An 18,365-nucleotide genomic window follows, 5' to 3' on the forward strand; every position below is an offset into this window, starting at 1 on the left:
TAAATCCATCAGCAGGTACATCTAGAAAAGGGTATAGCAGTACAAATGGAAGAGCAGTGTTGACAGACAACCAGGTAGTTTAAGTTGGCCATGAGTAATTTAGTCAAGAAATAATGAGTTTTGTCACATTTTTCTGAGGCAAACAAAATTAGAACACAAATAATTTTGATATAGAGGTCTTTGAAAATATGCAAGGGATTTTATTCTACAGTATTCACCATAGTAGGCAATAACTGGGAAGTTCATCCTATATTGCTGAGATTAGTCTTGCTTGTCCAGTTTGGGAAATAAAGGTGGTCTTCTGATGTCTGTGTGCATTCTGTTGCTGTGCAAAAATAGATGGTTTACAATTGTATCTGTCTGCCTATCCCTGCCCTCAGCTTCCGCAGGTTGTCTTCCACTCCTTTTGAGAAGGTTATAACTGGTTGATATTTTTTTTTTTCTGCAAAACATCCGGTTCTCCTACAGGTATTGAGTTGATTAAGCTGGAGTCTTGTAGCCTTGTTTCAGTTTCCTTACGCCATCAGCAGCAATCTGTGAAAGGTACCACTCCAAGGCTAGTATGTGCCTTCACATTAATCATGCAATCCATACTCCCATGAAACTGTATCTTTAAAATGTGCCCCAGGCATTGTTCTTAATATTGCATGTGACCTGGCAGATAAAAATAAATGAGTTCTATTGCAATCTGAAACCTTCTTGGGAGTTCATTTGTTTTCTTAGAAGAAAGCCAACCCATATGGCAGGGCAGAATTTACTTTTATAATTAAGTGGCACCAGCGAAGGATTACTCTTAGGGCATTAGCTCCTCAGTAAGCTCAAGGAAATGAGAAACTACTTGTTTATCTTATTCTGATAAATTCCAATAAAATATTCAGACAAAATATTTCTCTGTGTGTTACTTGGTGGACATATTTAGCTTGTAATAAAATATTATAGTGATTTCTGTGTTTTGAAATACCAGTAGGCTTAAAGATTCATGGATTTCTCCAAGAACAACCTTGCCTTCATTGCTGTGTGAAAGTACTTTGCCATATGTTTCTTTGGGAAGGTCAGTTGAAGGGGGAGAACACCAGATTAGGGGAAGGATACAATGCAGTCTGTGAATTGCCCAGGCAAATTGTGCATTGCATTTTTTCCCTCCTAATCTCCTGCCAGTGTACATAACACATAGAAGCTCTAGTTTTCATAAACCAAAATTGCTAAAAGTGTTTCATCCATTTTGGCTAAACAAGAATTGACAAAAAGCATGTCTGAAATCCAGTAGTTTAGGGCAAATTTTTTATTTTTCTTCTTTTTTGGTGACTTTTTATTTTGTTTTCTCAGCGGTTTTATTCAAACCATATAAGAGGAATTATGTCTATTTTTAAAGAGAAAATGAAGTTATCCTATTTTCCCAAGCCTCCTGTGCTTGGAATTTTGAACTGGTAGCAGCCTGGATTGAGTTCATTCCTAAAATGTGGAAGTTTTTTTATTTTTTAATTCAAGTTGGGCTAGTTTAGCTATACTTTTAAATGATATAGTTAATATCAGAAATAGGTCTCAAAGCTATCCAACTTCATTTTTAATTGGCCAGTATATATTTAGACATACCTTACTTATTTTTTTTTTACATAGAATATCCTAATAGTGGTGGCTTTCTCCTGTATGTTCTCCTTCAAGTTAATTAAACTTGATTTTTAGGATTACATATTGCTTTGAGGTTGCTTATTGCCTCAGTCACTCCTTATCTCACTGACGAAGGACTGCAACAGTATGGCTTCTCCCTTAATTAGATGTGTGTTTGGGAACATTAATTTGAACCATTACCACTACTTGCCATAATAACAAAAAGGCAAATTAAAGGATTCATTAACAGTGGCTTAAGGATCTCTAAAAAAGGAATAAATAACTATACAGATTTGCTTCTTGCTGTTGTCTGCTCCCAGCAGGAGAATCTGAGAGCTTCTTGTTAATAAGGTGCTCTGAGGGCTACATATACAAGGAGAATACACAGGCAGAGGGAATTGGTGCTCTATTCTTTTAGCATCCATCTGGGTATCACTGCTCATTTAACACTTGGCTCAGGGTAATCAATGTCTGTCCTTCTACTGACTAAACTGGGCTAATCTAGCCCAATCTAATCTAATGTATGGTTTAATGCTAAATCTGTGAGAAATTTTCAGTTTACTGCTGCAAAAAGAGGGAGGTCTTTTCCCCCCTACTGCTTGTCTTTCCTACCTTGCTATCAGGTTCCTGAATATTTTTTAAAACTTCATATGTCTCCTGCTCATGCCTGGTTCCACTCTGCAGTTTTCTCCTTCTTTGCACTGATGCTGGTAATAGTCTGGTTGCATAGTGACACTAGGCAATTCACTAACTCCACAAAAGTCCTTCCTTTTCTTGTTTTGATTTAATGTCTTGGCATTTTAATTAGAGTAGCTGACATGGTGCATCATCACCAGGAGTCCTGGAGTTGACTCAGAGTAAGAATAAAAGAGAAATGACCTGTTTATTAGGGTAAATGGAACCTTTGTCATAGTCATTGCAGTTTATTAATTTAAAAAAATTAAAAAGAAAATATCCAAACTTTAGATGCTTTAGACTCTTTACCTTCTCCTGCTGACCTTTCTTGCACCCCACCTCCAACAACTCCAGCAAACTTTATGTGCCCAAGTTGATTACTGTAGTAGGAGACCACAAAAAGTTCAAACTGTCTAAAATTTCTGTTTTAAGCCCATTTCCATTGTTGGGTTTTTTTTTTTTTTTTTTGAGGAGATGTAGCAGCAACATTTAAATTTAATTTCAAATTAATCTTGAAAAGAAACAGAAGAGTAGTATATTGAACAATGAAATGGTAACAAGACCACATAGAATTTGCATGGCTCTTAATGTGAGTGAATACTGTACAGTATATGTAATATCTGCCAAAATATAAAAACTGGGGGCATGTACTTTGACATATGTGTTGCAACAATAGAAGAAAGTATTAAAGATTTGGTTAGCCACAGTTATGAAATGCAGGATTAACATTTTGGTTGAGCTGATATTTCAGGATAAAATTGTATCCAACAACAGGTTACTAAATAAATAGCTCAATAATCTCACAAACTCACCCGCACTAAAACATAATATTCAGAAACATCCTTGACCCACATGCATTGGAGGCAGACAGGTGTCAAATATTGTGAGACCATTGCCAGCTGGGGGGAGCTTGAGTGCTGGGTGTGAGAAGTCAAGGCCAACAGAGGAAGATGTTGATGGAAGTTTGAGATGACATGGCATGACTTCAGGAGGACGGAGACCTCCAGAGCTGCAGGGGCATCTGGTACTTTTCTGCTTTTTCTGGAGAAACCCATGGCAAGAAATATGTGGAAGTGACATCTGGCTGTTGTTGAAGATCTGTGCATGAGTGCTGTGTTTAGGATCTCCAGCATTGCTGAGGCTGTATGAAGAGCCACAGGGAAGCAATGCAAGATTTACTAATCCAGAGGAAAACACATCAGAGAAGGAAATCAGGTTTCACAGGACCTTTGAGTGGGTTAATTCAATTTTTATTGGGATTCTATCATAATTGACTCCCATAGTGATTTTCTTATTCTGTTTAAGCTCATTGTTTCACTGGTCAGCTTATTATTATGTGAGTCTTCCTTTTACTACTTTGAATGTTAATAAAATGTGGTTCATCTTCATTCCTTAAAAATACCTGTAATTTTAGAAATTATTTTAAAAGGGCAATAAGAACAACAAAAATTACTTCTCCATAATTTTTAGGATGGATCAGCATGACCAGCTAGTCAGAAAATATTTATCTCTGTGCATATACTGTTTTCACATCTTCAGCATTTATCAATAAGCCTCTCATTTAATTATTCTCATTTGCTGTGGCTTCCATTTCGTGCAAAATGAAGATAATATATTAACTTTTGACCATTCTGTTTTTTGTTATTGTAATTTGACCATTTTCATAAATGGTTCAACTAGAACACTTGTATAAGGTTTCTTTTATTTCTGGTGTATTACCCTTGGCTTTTTGAGATATTTTTCCTATAGACTTATGATTTAACCAAATAAACTTTGTACATAATGGTTTTATTTATATTGATTATCTCCTTTTGCCCTTATTTTTTTTTTCTTTAAATTTTCTTTCCACTTGCTGACTTTACTAGACTGAAAAACTAGAATTGCCTTTCACCCAGAACTTTACCGTCTTAATTGTGGAATTGTGAAATTTTGCTGAAATTCATGCTGAGTTTATACTTTGCATTTTTAGTCTTACCATTTTTTTTCTCCCAGTGAATTGAATAAAATTTTCTTCTTTCATGTGAATTAGTTTCTTGAAGTGAACAGGAAGTAATCTTTTGTTAGTTTGTTAGTTTATTTCCAGGAGATTTGGCAGCGTGTCTGAGTGTCTGAGTTTGCTGAAACCCCTATTTATTGATTTAGTCTTTCAATTGCAAATGCATGGTGGGGTTTATGATGGGTTGTGGAGTTTTTCTGCAATATTATGATATATATTTTGCCATCTTTTTTTAACAAGGCTTAATTCTGAATCCATGTCTTCCTGAACTGTGTGTGCCATCTTAATGTTCTTCTAATTCATGTCTGTGTCTAATGCAAGAGTATTTACTGTTGTCCCATTCAGTTTTTACAGCTTGCAGTTTCACAGAGAAAAGGGTAAAATGCTGGATTTAACAAACATTACTAACATGATATACTTAGGAATCTTTATGCATTTTCAACTGTTTTTTTGACTTGGATTATTCAGGAACATACAGAAGATTAGTTTTATACTTTTAGCTGTGAACATATTCACTGCAATAGATTGAAATGTATTGTTGTGAAGGAGGTGACTGGAGCATACTTTTTGTGTGCTTTCATTCAGTTCCCGCTGATTCCCGTGGAACTGTTTACCCTTGGGTTTGAGCAGGCTCTTGACTAATGGGTTTTAATTATAACAGCTGAGCTGGAAGAGTTGTTCAGTGCTGTGAATATAAAGCAAAATGCTTACTGCGTGCTGGATCTCTGAAGGAGTAAAGGATGTTGCTTTATCTCAGTGGTAGTTGTGTTTTCTTCTCATTAAGTGTCCTTCTGTTTGCAGATTTATGTAACATATTTGCTTTCCTCATTCATTAAGCACCAAATGGAAACAAATTTGCCAATTACTGCCAGTGTCAAATCAGTTTTGTTCCAGCGTGCAAAATTTGTCTTGCTCATTGCCACCATATTTGGAAAAGAAGCAGGACTGTGTGCTAAGAGGTCATAGTTGTGCTTCAGAAATGTAATTTCATTTTTCTTTTTCATTCTTTCTTGCCTTCAAAGCATAAATGCACTGCAATAAAGCTGAACCGAAACTGAAAAATGCCAGTCCAGGACATAATCTCAATAACACTTGGAAAAAAATGTTGTTACCTGTCTTGTGAGAAGCATAATGGCTCTGCACATGTCATGAAAATTGGCAATGACTTTTTCTTTGGATTGCCAGATTTATTAATACTGCATTTCCTATGTGTTTTTTTTACGGTCACGCTCATTTCTTTAATTTTATTTTAGATTTTTTTCTTGTATATGTGCTTTCTGAACGAGCTCTCATGTGCTAGTGATGCATGCTTTAAAATATTAAACTGTTGGATTTGTAAAGCTAAATGTAATCCTGCAGGTTTTACTGAAGTGGGCGCATCTAGGTAGGAATAGCTCTGATTGCTCTCTGAGTGCTAGTTTGACACTTAGCCCAGAATTATTTATGTAGTCACAGTCAATCTGTGCTGTCCATTTGCCCAGTTTATGTTGCTAAGGTGTTTTTACTGTCTCTTGCACATTGCTTTTCTTGTTCAGTTTTCCTTCTGCTGGCTTTACAAAGCTAAAAATATTTTAATTGGTTATTGGCAGCCACAGGAAATTGAAAAATGTACACTTATTAGCTCTGCCTCTTGATCATTCACATGAATATAAACATTTTAGTCTCTCTAACACTTATAGGGTCAATTTTTCTAATTTCACACTGAATATATTAATGTGTAGAAGTGTTGTGCTCTACTGAATAGGATAAAAATCTCATTTTCTAGGAAAAAAAAAGACAAGAAAAATGTTGAGTGTCTGTTTTCCTTCAGGCTGGCACTGTGTTTGTGCATTTATTTGTTTAGAATCTTTACAGTTCAGAACAATAGCTTACTTTTTAATAGGCTGAAATGATGTCAGAATGGAAGATGATAAAAGGGCATTATTAATTTGATAATCTGGCCCAAAAAGTCCTCATCAGGCATAAATTTTCAGCAGATATCTGAAGATGAAGTACACATACAAATTGAAATCTTTATGAAGTACGGACCCGAAAACAAAACACATGAGACCATACTGCTCACATATTCTGCAAGACAGACTGCATTTATTTGTAGAGTGAGATGGGACATTTACGTGCCATTCCTGTGAGTCTGATACCACCGAGTTAAGAGAGCAGTTTATACTTGCTGAGGATGCAGTTTAGTTTCACTGGAAGAAAAAAAATAGTTGTTTTGCACCAGCAGAGAAGTTTGTTTCTTTGATATCAGAGTGAAAAGAGTACAGTGGTGGGTAATGGAAGTTTAAATGCACCAAGATGAGGAACAGACCAAGTAATTATGCTCCCTGCTGAATACTTCTGGGCAAAACATTCTGCAGAAGTGAAGGTATTTTTTGTCCTTACAGAGGGAATGTAGAGGTGTTATAAAGACTATAATGCATTAGTTCCTGGTGTTTTGGTGAAAGTCTTTCAAGTCCACTTGCATGTAACTTGTTGGTGAAGCTTTGTGTGTGCACACATTGTTTTGCAAAGTACTGTTTTCTTTGTTTATCCACTTCAGGTCTCTTCATGACTCAAACCCAAGTATTATAGCTATTTCTTTGTGGTGACTTAGCTGTATAATAATAAGTATTCTGTCTTGATTTTACTTTCACATGAATTCTTGCTCTTAATAACCCAACTGCTTCATTTTGAGTAATTCTCTTTAGCAATGCTCCTAGGAAAGACTAGTGACATGGTTCCTGTACAGCCACAATTTAAGTAGACCATATATGTGCCAGAGTCAATAAATAAATACTCATAGCTGTTTCTGAGAGTCCATAAGTAAAGATAGCCATTATGGCCATGGTAGTTTTATTTCTGTGTTAGACACAATTTGGTTTTGTTCTTCTCTCCTTCCCTCTGTCTCATTTAAAAAAGAAAAAATAGAGATGTAAACTATAGGTTCTGACCATCTGTACACTTTAACAATACCTCATACCTCTTTGGAAAGAATTGGAATTATTATCTCAAAAAAATTGTCCTAATTTTAATTTTGATTACACGCCTATAAGTTACATGGATTTAACATTGCAGATGATTAATAAGTAGTGCAAATATTTAAAGTTCAAGTTTAAATTTAATAATCTCTCTATCCATCTGGGTTTTTTGTTACTTTAAGTGAATTTTTAAATTGTGTTACATATTTGTTATGAATAAATTAAGATTGAAATAATTTATATTATTATTTAAAAATCCTTTTTGTTTTCATCTCTAAAACATAATCACTCTGTAGTAGCATTGGAAAATCAGAATTGTTTTAAATAAGGTAACAAACAGGCAGAAGAGGACTGAGGGGTATTACTTCTGTGAGGATGCAATAGAAAAAATGAATAATGAAAAGAAGAAAAAGAGGTGTGATAAGAACTAAGAAAGAAAGAAAACAAAGGTGGAGGAGGAATATGTCTTGCTTGTGATTTGCCTGGACCCCTCCCAAAGACTGTAGGTGCAGTGATTCTGCTGTAGAGAAAAGGCAGAGTGAAGAAGATTTTTGCAATTAATTCACAGGCTTTTGAAAACTGTGCTTGGTTGGTTTGTGTGTAACTCCTGCTGTCTGTGGAAAAAAATTCTTAGGCTTCGAAGAAATTAGACCGCACAGGGCGAGGCTTTGCTCAAAATTGTGAAAACTCAGATTTGCCGTCATGCTGGGATCCTGTGCTTCAAAATTTATGTACATGTGGCTGAGCTAATTGCATGAGGTTCCCATCTTTGTGGGGAGAAATGGAGAGCTTTTATCTGCTTGTCCATGTATTCTGGTGGAGACATCCAGCACTGGTGACACGGATTTGCCACAGCACTGAGTATTTCTTCCCATTGATTCTAAAGGAAGACTGGAGCAATGAATTAGATGTACATGCATGCAGTTTAAATATCTACTTTATTCATGTTCAGCCAGACCTTCAGACTGAAAATCTGTTTTAGAAATTAGCTTAGTTCTTATCCCGAAGGGCTGTGTATTAAGACAGCCTCTGAAAGAATTTGAAGCCCTGAATACCTGTCACTTTTAAATTTTTTTCTGCCTTTATAGTCACTAATTATGTTTTTATTTAAACAGTGGTAACATTTGGGTTTTTCACTGAAACATGAGTAACAATTCATTTTTATCTGCTATTTTTTTAACCCCAGAAACTACCTCTTCAGATTGAAGCTTGAGGATCTCTCTCTAATACAGGTATGTTTTATTTCTGTTTCCTTAATTCTTCTGCAAGATGAAGGTAACCAGATGTTTTAAAGCCGATAATCAAGATATTCATAAGCTTCATAGCTACACATAAATATGCATCTGTTTTTGTCCTTTTTCTGTTCCCTTATTATATAAGTCATATTATCCCTTTTAATTCCAGTTTAGCCTTTGTCCCAGGCCATACAGATCTGATGTTGCCTTACTCTGCTGTGATTTTGTTAGAGTGGATTTTCATACTCTTCATTAATACAATTTAAAATTAACTACCTTTAGGTTCAGTACTGTCCCTATTAATTCATGAAGTAATACTATACAGTTGAGTACAGAAAAGTAAAATGCTTTCAGGTAAGTCTGTCCTTGTGATTTGTAAAACAACTTGTATATGCTTTAATTAGGCTTTCAGATTTTATTTGCCTTCCCAGACTGCTAGAAACAAGATCTGATGTTAGCTTATATTTAATCAAAATTGCAATATTAATAAATATTCTATTTTGTTGCTGGTGTTTAAAGCTGTGACTCACCAAGCACTTTTAATATACAGTATTTGGGCTGTCTACTTTCATCTTCTGTGCCATATTCAATATCCTGACAAATAATTTAAGTCCTAAAGAGTCTTGTTGAGAGGCTGCACTAAGAGGTGTCTGATGGTGCCATTGTAGTTTATACTGCTAATTCATAGATTGAAGTTCATGACTTTCCTTTGTTAGGACATGTATCAGTAGGCTGAATTCACTAATGAGGGAGAAATCTGTAGACTACAGAGGTTTATAATTGTGCTGATTCAACCAGACCCCTTCTCACTCCAATCAGAAAAAAATTGCAAACTGAGCACAGAAATCATACTGCTGATGTTATACTAGGTTACTAGGTTTCAGTCTTATGCCTTTAAACAGTCTTCTCAAATTGACTTTTGGTAAAGTTTCTTATTTTATCCTCAGTATTGTAGTACCACTTGTTTGCCTCTCTGTCTTCTAACATTCTTCAACGAATCTTTAGAGAATTTGTGTTTCTAAATCAAAAGAATTCTTTTTTTTTTTTCCTTTCACCAGCATATCTTTACTATCCCTACACCTAGTATTCAATTTCCCCCCCTTATTTTCAAGCCTACCATTATGACTCCTTCATGTTTTTCCTTCCCAGATTTTATCTTCCTCTTCTTTCCTTCTACTTCACTTCTAGTTCTGTTAGAGTGCCTCAGGACAGCCATTATCCAAAAGATGTATTTCCTTGGATATGCCAGTTTTGGCAGCTCCAAATCAGCTGTGAGGTGACTGAAGCCTTGGTTTTAATTATTAGGGTGAATTATTTAGGATTTCCAAATCAGCTAAACAACAAAATCAGGTCTTGTCTTGTAATCTGGTATTATGGTTGAAAGAGACAGGAACAAAAGTGGGAAGCAAAACAAAAGCTGTATGAAATCCTAGCAGAACAGAATGATGGAATTTCAGGGGAAAAATAAAGCTTGTTGTTTAACTCATTGGTACTCTATGTGATAGTTAGCATTTGTTTGGCAAGGGACTGAGCACTTCTACATTTCATGTGTGGACAGAAGGAATTTTCTTTTAACATTTCTTTTTCTTCACATAGTTTTTGTCCTAGTAATAATGGAAAAAAAATCTCATTTAATTCTACTTATGTTGCTTTTTTTTTTTTTTTTTTTGCTTTTTTTTTTTTTTTTTTTTTTTTTTTTTGGATGACCCAGCTTTTGTAAAAACATGCAGATGTTTCACGAGCTAATAAGCCACGTTTTCACATCTGGAAAAAAGGCACACAGTGAAGTGCTAGCAATGAGAGACTTTCAGCATAGCTCAATGACAAGACAAAAAAGGCTAGAAACAAGACAATCCAAATACTTGTTGTTTAATTGTCTTAGAAAATTGTTCAAGCTCTAGTTTTGCTATTCTGTGTGGCAACCAGGAGAAAAATTACTGACTTTTTCTCTTGCACAGCAAATACTTCCAACATGGAATCAAACTGGAACAATTTGCATCCTACTTTTCTACAGTTTTCAATTAGACCTTTATAACTTTATTTCCTTAGCATTGGCACTTTGTTTTTTTTTTAATAATAACTGATTCATCAGTTGACTCTTTCTTATTGTACTTTTCTCTCTGGAAAACAAAGGGAATGCCTCAAACTAAATTTTGACCATTGACACGCTTCAGTTATTTTTGTTCAAGTTCATTTCTTCATCTGTCATGCCTAACTGTTTGTTGAAATATATTAGTTTTGCATACACTGCCACTGGGAAGACAATAGGCTTCATGTTACATGTAATAAACTGCAACAGTAATAATCTCATATTTATAGTAAAATCATATTTGAAAATATTTTGTTTACAAATTTCTCTGTATTTTTGGAAAGATAGACATTTTATAAACAGGTGTTCTTTTACAGCATTATCAGACTTTGCAAGATTACCAGATGCTGTTCTGTAATAGGAAAGCTTTCTAAAAAGCAATGCATTAAATACTGATTTCTTGTTTGCAAACGTTTTCAAAAATTTCTTTGGGCCAAAATATGTGTATGTCCTGTCTTTTATAAGTGTATGCCTGGAAAATAGTTTGTAAACACAACATAATTGTCATTGGAAAAAAACCAAAAACCCAAACCAAAACCAGACATCCATTTGAAATTCAAGTTATCAGAAAAGAAATGTGGAACATCTATTAAAAAGGTCCTGTTTCCACCAGTTTAGTGGCAGTTAATCCCTTGTAAAAGTGGGGTTAGTATGCTTCCAGAGTGCATCAGACAGGATGTGCATTTAAACATGAGCTGGTGCTGTGTGCTGAGACATCGCTGCCCATTGTGGGTACATCAAAGTTGTCATCCCACATGTCATGGTTCTGTGCCCTGTACTTTATAGGAAGAGCATGTTGTTTGAATAAGCAAGTTTCATATGATAATATCTTTAGCAATCCAGTATTTGATGTATCTCAGCAATTTTCTTTGTGTAGAAGAATAAAGAAGAATAGAGCAAGTGAAAGCCTTTTAAGCTCTTGACGGAGAAGCCTAAGAGTCAAATTGTTCAAAGCTGCCTGTTGGAACAATGCATGCATAATGATTATGGATTAGGGAAGAAGCACTCTTTGGGGTTGTAGAAGGGCAAATATTTTATCTCTCTGCAGCAATAGCAGGCTCACAGACAGAGAAGTCCTGACTCTGCATGGATTTGTTTTGTGAGCTTTGCTTTGTTATTGCTCACCTCAAGTAACAGTAGAGTCATCCATAAAAACATTGGCCAAGATGAAAGCTAGATTTCCTGAAAACTCTGTTATATTTCTTAAAATATAAAAGCAGAAATCTAAGTGGTAGTTTTTAAATGAGCTTTGGCATTATGTGGTGGGTGGCTGTCAAAAGTATCTGTTCTCACCTTTTCTTTTTTTCTAATTTTTTGAAATGCAAGCTTCAAAATTCAAACATTTATTTGTGTCTACCTACATGACAAATTTGCTGATGTGTCTGTAAAGAGTAAAAAGCTAATACATGCTGATTTATAAAAGTCTTTATGCTACAGTTGCCATAAACAATAAGCCAGCCTGCATAATCTTTTCACAAACATACAAAGTGTGCATCTTTTCTTCTTCCATAAGGTGAACTTCTTTATAAACTCAGGTCATTAAGGCATTTACAGGGCACATGCTTGAGTTTGCCTTTCTCATGTAAATGTTCCATCTATGAAGTCTATTTGTTATTTGGGATGCTCAGAAGAACCTGCTTCTGTATTTACATAGCTCACCACAGGTCTTATTCTCATTCAGAACCTGCACATCTTTCAGTTAGAACAACACATACCTCAGAGTTTGCTTTTAAAGGCAATTTTAGCCCATTTTTACTGCAAGATTCAGATTAAATTCTTCATACAGGCTAAGAATATAATAATTTTGTTTTTATGTGTGTTATTCAACTTTAAATTCTGGAATCTTGAGGATTTTGATTTATAGATGTGTTTGTGTATATGTGTTTTTACATGCACATCTATTAACAAGGCATTCAAGGAATTAAAGGGAAAATTGGAACTATGAATCTTCTGGAAAAGGAGCTACTTTGGAGAACAAATTTTACCTAAGAGAATTCTTGCTATTGTTTGCATGTGTCAAGTGTCTGAAATAGATGTTACATGTGATAGTTCATTTTGATATGAGACATTAATGGCTAGATGGTAGGCTAAATAATGAGTTAAGTAAATTATACTCTTCTTTGAGTATATATTTTTTGTGTACCTATGTGAAATAAAGAGGGAATTTGATTCCCTGATGGAGGTTTCTTAAAAATTCATATACATAACCTGAAATGCTTTTTCGAACTTTACCTGAATTTTAATACATAGTATAATTATTAACAAAATTTAATTTTAAATATTTTAAATAAATCAAATCCTCACCAGAGTTGTAATTCCATTTTGAAAATAACAATTGTTTGCTATTGTTATAAACAGGGATTACTATATCTTTTGTGAGAAACCTTCATAACCTTAATTTGTCTTTGGTTAAAATGGTACTTAGCCAAGTCTATAAAAAATGGAGGCAAAAATCACTCAAACTCTCCTTACAGTTAATTTTTGGGTCAGTGCTCTCGAGTTCCCTTTGCTATGAACAAAAGGAAAAGTTCTAATTAGTTATGTAGGATCAAAACTTTACTTTATGCTGTTGATAAACACTTGTAGTTATAATCAACAAATTCAGAGATAAAGGGAATGTTGCTTTAATATTTTAACTTCAAGTTTTTTTAGTCACTAAATAAATAGAATCCTTAAAAGGCTGCTTTATTATTTTTCTGAATATCATATTTACTGTATTTCAATCCATTTCTTTTGTGTTGTACATTACTTACAGTCGCTATTTGTGTAACAGATGCCTGATTTGTGAAATACACAAAGGAAACCTGATGAATCATCATTTTATTTTGGGGTGAAGCAACTGTGCTGAAAAGGAAATGCAAGAAATATTTTCTCTGATATCACACTTTAAGGCATAAGGGACCTCAAGAAAGGATGTCCTTAACTGATGACAATCATAGTTTGGGAATATTGGAATGCCAAGAAGACTGAGATTTAACATTCTATTCGAGTGTCTAAGCAGGGGGAAAACAGACAAAACAAATGAAAAAAACTCTCTTGAGTTCTCCTGTGTCTGGTATCTATTCAAGGGTGAGGGGAATAGAGAGTATTCATCCCTTTTACAGGTACTTTTCTCCCTTTTTTATGTGAAGGTGGCATCAGTCACCAAAGTACTGTTTCTTCCTAGGCCCTTCACATTTGGGCCTAGGATGCACAATGGATAAGCAGAGTGCATAAGTTAGTGTTACTTTTGATGCTGTTCCAAGTTCCTCAAAAGGTTGGAAGTGAAGGGAGCAACTTGTGCTTATAAAACTTTCCAAAGAAGACTGAGGTGACCAAATCCCACAGAGTGACCAAAAAATAATAGAGCTAGTGCCAATGTCTGTTTTGGTGCGAGGGATGAGCAAAATGTGCAGAGGTATTTGCACACTGTTACCTTTTGTCTAAATTGGTGCTGAGAGCAGAGTTTAAAAAAGAAAAAAATGACAAAAAGGCAAAGGGTGGTACAATGCCACTGATGTCAAGTACCTCTTCCTCTTGTTGATACCTTTCTGGTGGCAGATTGTTGGATTTGATTATACAATAAGTGCACAAATAATTAAATTAGACTACTGGAAATTTAAAGAAGATTTATAAGTATTTGTGATGCCAGAGCTAGTCCTTTGTAGCAGGCATAAATGAACTTGTTGTATTCCAGTTCTTTTCCTGCGATCCCAGTAGTATTTTCATTATCTTGTTTTCTGCTTGCATAACAATAGTTACTGACCAAATGTAAAACTTCATCAAAGCCAGAAAAAGATGAATTCAGCTATCAGTGCGTAATTTCACATATCTAATCTTTACCCAAGTGACCTCTTTTACATGCAGCTGAAAGCTAGATAAAGCACATTAGATCCTAAACCTAGATAAATCATGTTAGATCACACAAATCCTGATATTCCTTTTTACAACATATTTGTGAAAAATCAGTTACCAGCAGACAGTGCTTCCTTTCTGCTAAAAATTTTTTTCTGGAAACAGTTATTGAAACAGCTGGTGCTCTTAGCTTCACCTATGTATTAGTCAGAGGATGGCTACTGTTCTAAAACCATTTAGGTTGTATTTGGCCAAGTACTGATTCCCTCTGCATTCTGAATTTTCTTTCAATGTGTGGGATTTTTCATCTGCAGAGGTGTGGTTACACATATCAGCTAATTGTTTTAGGGTTTTTTTCCTGTGTGTGATGTTTTAAGTTCATATGCAGACTCCCACTAAAAAACTGTAGAGAGGGCATGCAGGACAGCCAACTGGATGTGTTACTCTTCTGCTCATTTCTGCTTGTTATTAATTTACACTTGGCTTCTACAAAATTGGAGGGTTTTAGTCTCCAGAATTTGTGATTTCCTACCCTTCAGTACAATTGAAATTTGTAATGTAAATTTAAAAAGCATCTAACTGAAGAAAAAGAGTGCTGGCAAATTGGCAGGGCTTTGCTGCTGGTTTGGCTTATCTGTATGTGTTAGTATTTTCAGAGATGGAGGAAAAGAGTAGAGAAAGAAAACCAGGCAGAGATGTAATTCTTCATTTATTTGCTGTATCTGTCATTGTTTAGTGCCAGTACTAAAATACATGTGCAAGTGTATTCCTAGACAAATGAGTCTGTTTAGCCAAGACGCTTAGCTTTTTTTATTCTCTTTTTTTCCCCCTTAACTCTGCTTGTTAGGCTGCATTTCTTGAATGTTTACAGTAATCTTCTGTTCTGGTTTTGTGGTAAAGAAGGCAAAATAGGTACTAAATTGTTTTCCCTTGCACTGAAGTAAAGCTTCTGTTTTCTTTAGGTATTAAACATTTGAGGGTTTGTTTTTGTGTTTTTTTTTTTTTCTTTCATTTGTTTTTTTTTCAAGAGAAAGAGGAATCCTGGATCTCCCAACGATATAATATGAGGGCGTTCTTTTTCATGACAAATAGAGGTGATATCAAAAAGTATGTGTGTACATTTTACAGCTGATACTTCTGAAACAGCTGATTTGGAATTTTTAGTGGAATAATTTCACCCTTCCTGATACTTTTCCCTGGTATTATCTATGGTGGTCAGCCACACTGCATTACACGCACAAAAGGTAATTGTGGAAATGGCTTTTTCTCAGAAGGTGACACTAGTTCATGTTTTCACTAAAACCATAAATCATTACAATTACACAAGAGCAATCACCAAGTAGAATCTGTCTGAAAATAAATCAGGCTGCTGCTTTCCAAATATTTGGACTGTATACAACCTGGCATACTTCAGCTAATTCTGGACTCAAGCAGCATCCTATGACAACAGGGTGATATTTATGGAGGGACACAAGCTCTCTTTGACTATCAGCCTCTTTCAGTGTCACCTCTATACTGAGAAAGCTCAGAAATGTTAGGAAACTGTAGAAAATGAGAGCAGAACTACTAGTATAGAGACTGAAGGCAGATTGTCTTAATTCTTATATTGTCTTGTCAGGTGGAGAATTTGCCACAAACAGTTGCTGATGAAGAGTTCCAGCTCTTTGGCAACTGGATGCTGCAGTGCTGAGCAATTTAGAAAAGAAATGGAATATGCAGTATCCTCTGGAAGACATGATATCTGTAACTGAGTGTTTGCAAACATGTTTATCGATTTTTGCTTACAGACCGTGATAGTTCCTGCTATGGAACTTCATTGTGTGTTCTGGCCTGGAACAATTAATTAGAGTTCCAACCACAGTTTGTATGCCATACATATTCAAAGAGCAGCCTTAAAGACACATTTTTTTCAGCCACAGGCTTTGTTTGGTCTGTAGTGTCCCTTGCAATTGGTTGATGAAATTTAAAAAATTATGAAATTAAGAAGACCCACATTTAAACCTTGAGTGATAGAAAAATGGTGGAGCAGCCTCATGTTCCCTCACCACAGGGCAAAAAAATTTAAGATACGCATCTTACATCTTGACCCTCAGCTCTAAGGAGCCTCTGACTTTAAATGATGCACTCAACTGCTGAACTATGGGAAGAACTGGCTCTTCCATAAGGCAAAAGGTTCTGTTCCCTTCATTCCTTGGGAAGAAGTGTAAATATTTTCAAGGTTAGACTAGTTTTTTTATGCTATAGTTAAGAAAAACTCAGGATTTTTAAACTTTTAAGGAAACAAAGCAGCCATACTGAGGCTGAGAGACGTGGACACTTGCCTCTATAACCTAGGTAGAAGGACAGATTGGAGGAACTTGCAACAAGAACGTTGGTTGGTGAGGATTCCATGCAGGAATGTGTGGAAAGGAGGGCCTACTTTCCTAAATGGTTCATGGCACAAAGAGAGGGTTGCTTCCAGAATGCTACTTGCCTGGTCAACACCACTCAGCCCAACTTCTGAGGTGGATTGTTGCTCCTAAATGTTTGAGAGACACTGCTTAGTGATAACACAGGAAGCTAGTCCTTTCCTGAATTGAGAATAGAGGAGTAAAGTTGTTTTACTCTGATAGGTTTATCCAATATTTTGGCATATCTTTTTCCTTCATTTTGCTTTATCCTTATTTTTCTACTGCCTTTTCCCTACCCCGTTTTTAGTTCTTGTCTGTTTTGGCATGTATTGTTTTACCCATCCCAGATGGTACCTCAATATGATGCTTCTGCTGTCAAGTCTGGGAGTGATAAATCATGTCAAACTATGGAAATCAATCAATTTATTAAAATTGAAAGATAAATGTCCTTTGAAATATCTGGATTTAGACACATATATGAGACTTTCTGTATTAAATTTTTTGTTTAGCTGTTATTTTGGATTTATTTGAAGGCAGACAAATCTAGATCCCCACAGACCACAAGCAATTCCCAAATGCTCAGTGGAACAAATTGCCCTCTAAAGGACATAATCTTGCCCATAAAGCAATTAAGAGAAATAATGTTGCTGTTTATGATGTCAGTATTTTGCTTAAAGTTTTTCTGCCTTCAAACACCTACTTTTAGGTGTTTGTCCTCAAAATGGAACTAGGAGTCTGAGCTTAGGTGTTTAAGCTCTCTGTCTGGTGGATGGGGATAGCTCTACACCCGAGCACAGGATCCACTAATATCTGAGTTCTGAACTTTCTGATGCTTCGGAGGAAGAATGTTGAGTGCACAGGGAAGAATAAATGAATAAATGCCACCTTTTTCTTTTTTTTAGTTAAGCATCTCTACTGAACTTGACAATAAGATTTTTTTTTTTCTGCATCACCCATGTGCAGCAGGCTTCCATTGTGAGTAAATAGTATGTAAAATGTGTGTCAAGCTCTTCCTGTCATGGTTTCTGAACTCTGCAAACAGTATGAACATGAAGACTGTGTGACCACTATTGTGCATTCTTAAGCAAAGCTGAATTGAATATGGGCTGATCTATTACAGAGTTAAGTTAGTTACAGGTTTATGTGCTGTATGTTTAATTTTCTTCCCTGATTTAATACTGTCTTCTTCAGTCAGCATTTCTGACTTTTATATGTTTGCTCTAGTGCCTGGGAAAAATTTATTTGCCTCTTCAAATCAGGGATGTAATGGTGGTTGGTATACTGATTTTCCAAACAAATAATCAAAATACCAAAGGAAAAGAACAAACCATTACAAAGTTATGGGAAATGAGAAATTACAGGGTCTGTTCTTGGGCCTGTTCATATATATTGAGATATTTATAGCAATTCAGATTGATATAAGTAATGAAAACCAAATAGTTAAAAGAAAATAAATTAATAAAGATGGAGTTTTATTATAGGTTAATATTTATACCTACAGTTATGTCTATATTCAATTTTGAAAATTACCCCCTTGATGAAAACCTACAGGTCTTTTTCCCAGGATATAACTACCATTTT

The 18,365-nt window shown here is 35.3% G+C and overlaps 1 protein-coding gene across 3 annotated transcripts in view; it reads left to right on the forward strand.

Moving 5' to 3' along the window:
* Window positions 1-18,365, forward strand: part of SEMA5A (semaphorin 5A) — a 312,341-nt gene that overhangs the window by 118,852 nt on the left and 175,124 nt on the right. For all 3 annotated transcript variants that reach the window (XM_053986784.1, XM_053986799.1, XM_053986790.1), the window contains one exon: window positions 8,423-8,468. In XM_053986784.1, coding sequence (XP_053842759.1) covers window positions 8,423-8,468 — 46 coding nt within the window. The remainder of the gene's footprint in view (window positions 1-8,422; window positions 8,469-18,365) is intronic.

This window comes from Vidua macroura, chromosome 1 (genome assembly GCF_024509145.1).
Source record: "Vidua macroura isolate BioBank_ID:100142 chromosome 1, ASM2450914v1, whole genome shotgun sequence".
NCBI lineage: Eukaryota > Metazoa > Chordata > Aves > Passeriformes > Viduidae > Vidua > Vidua macroura.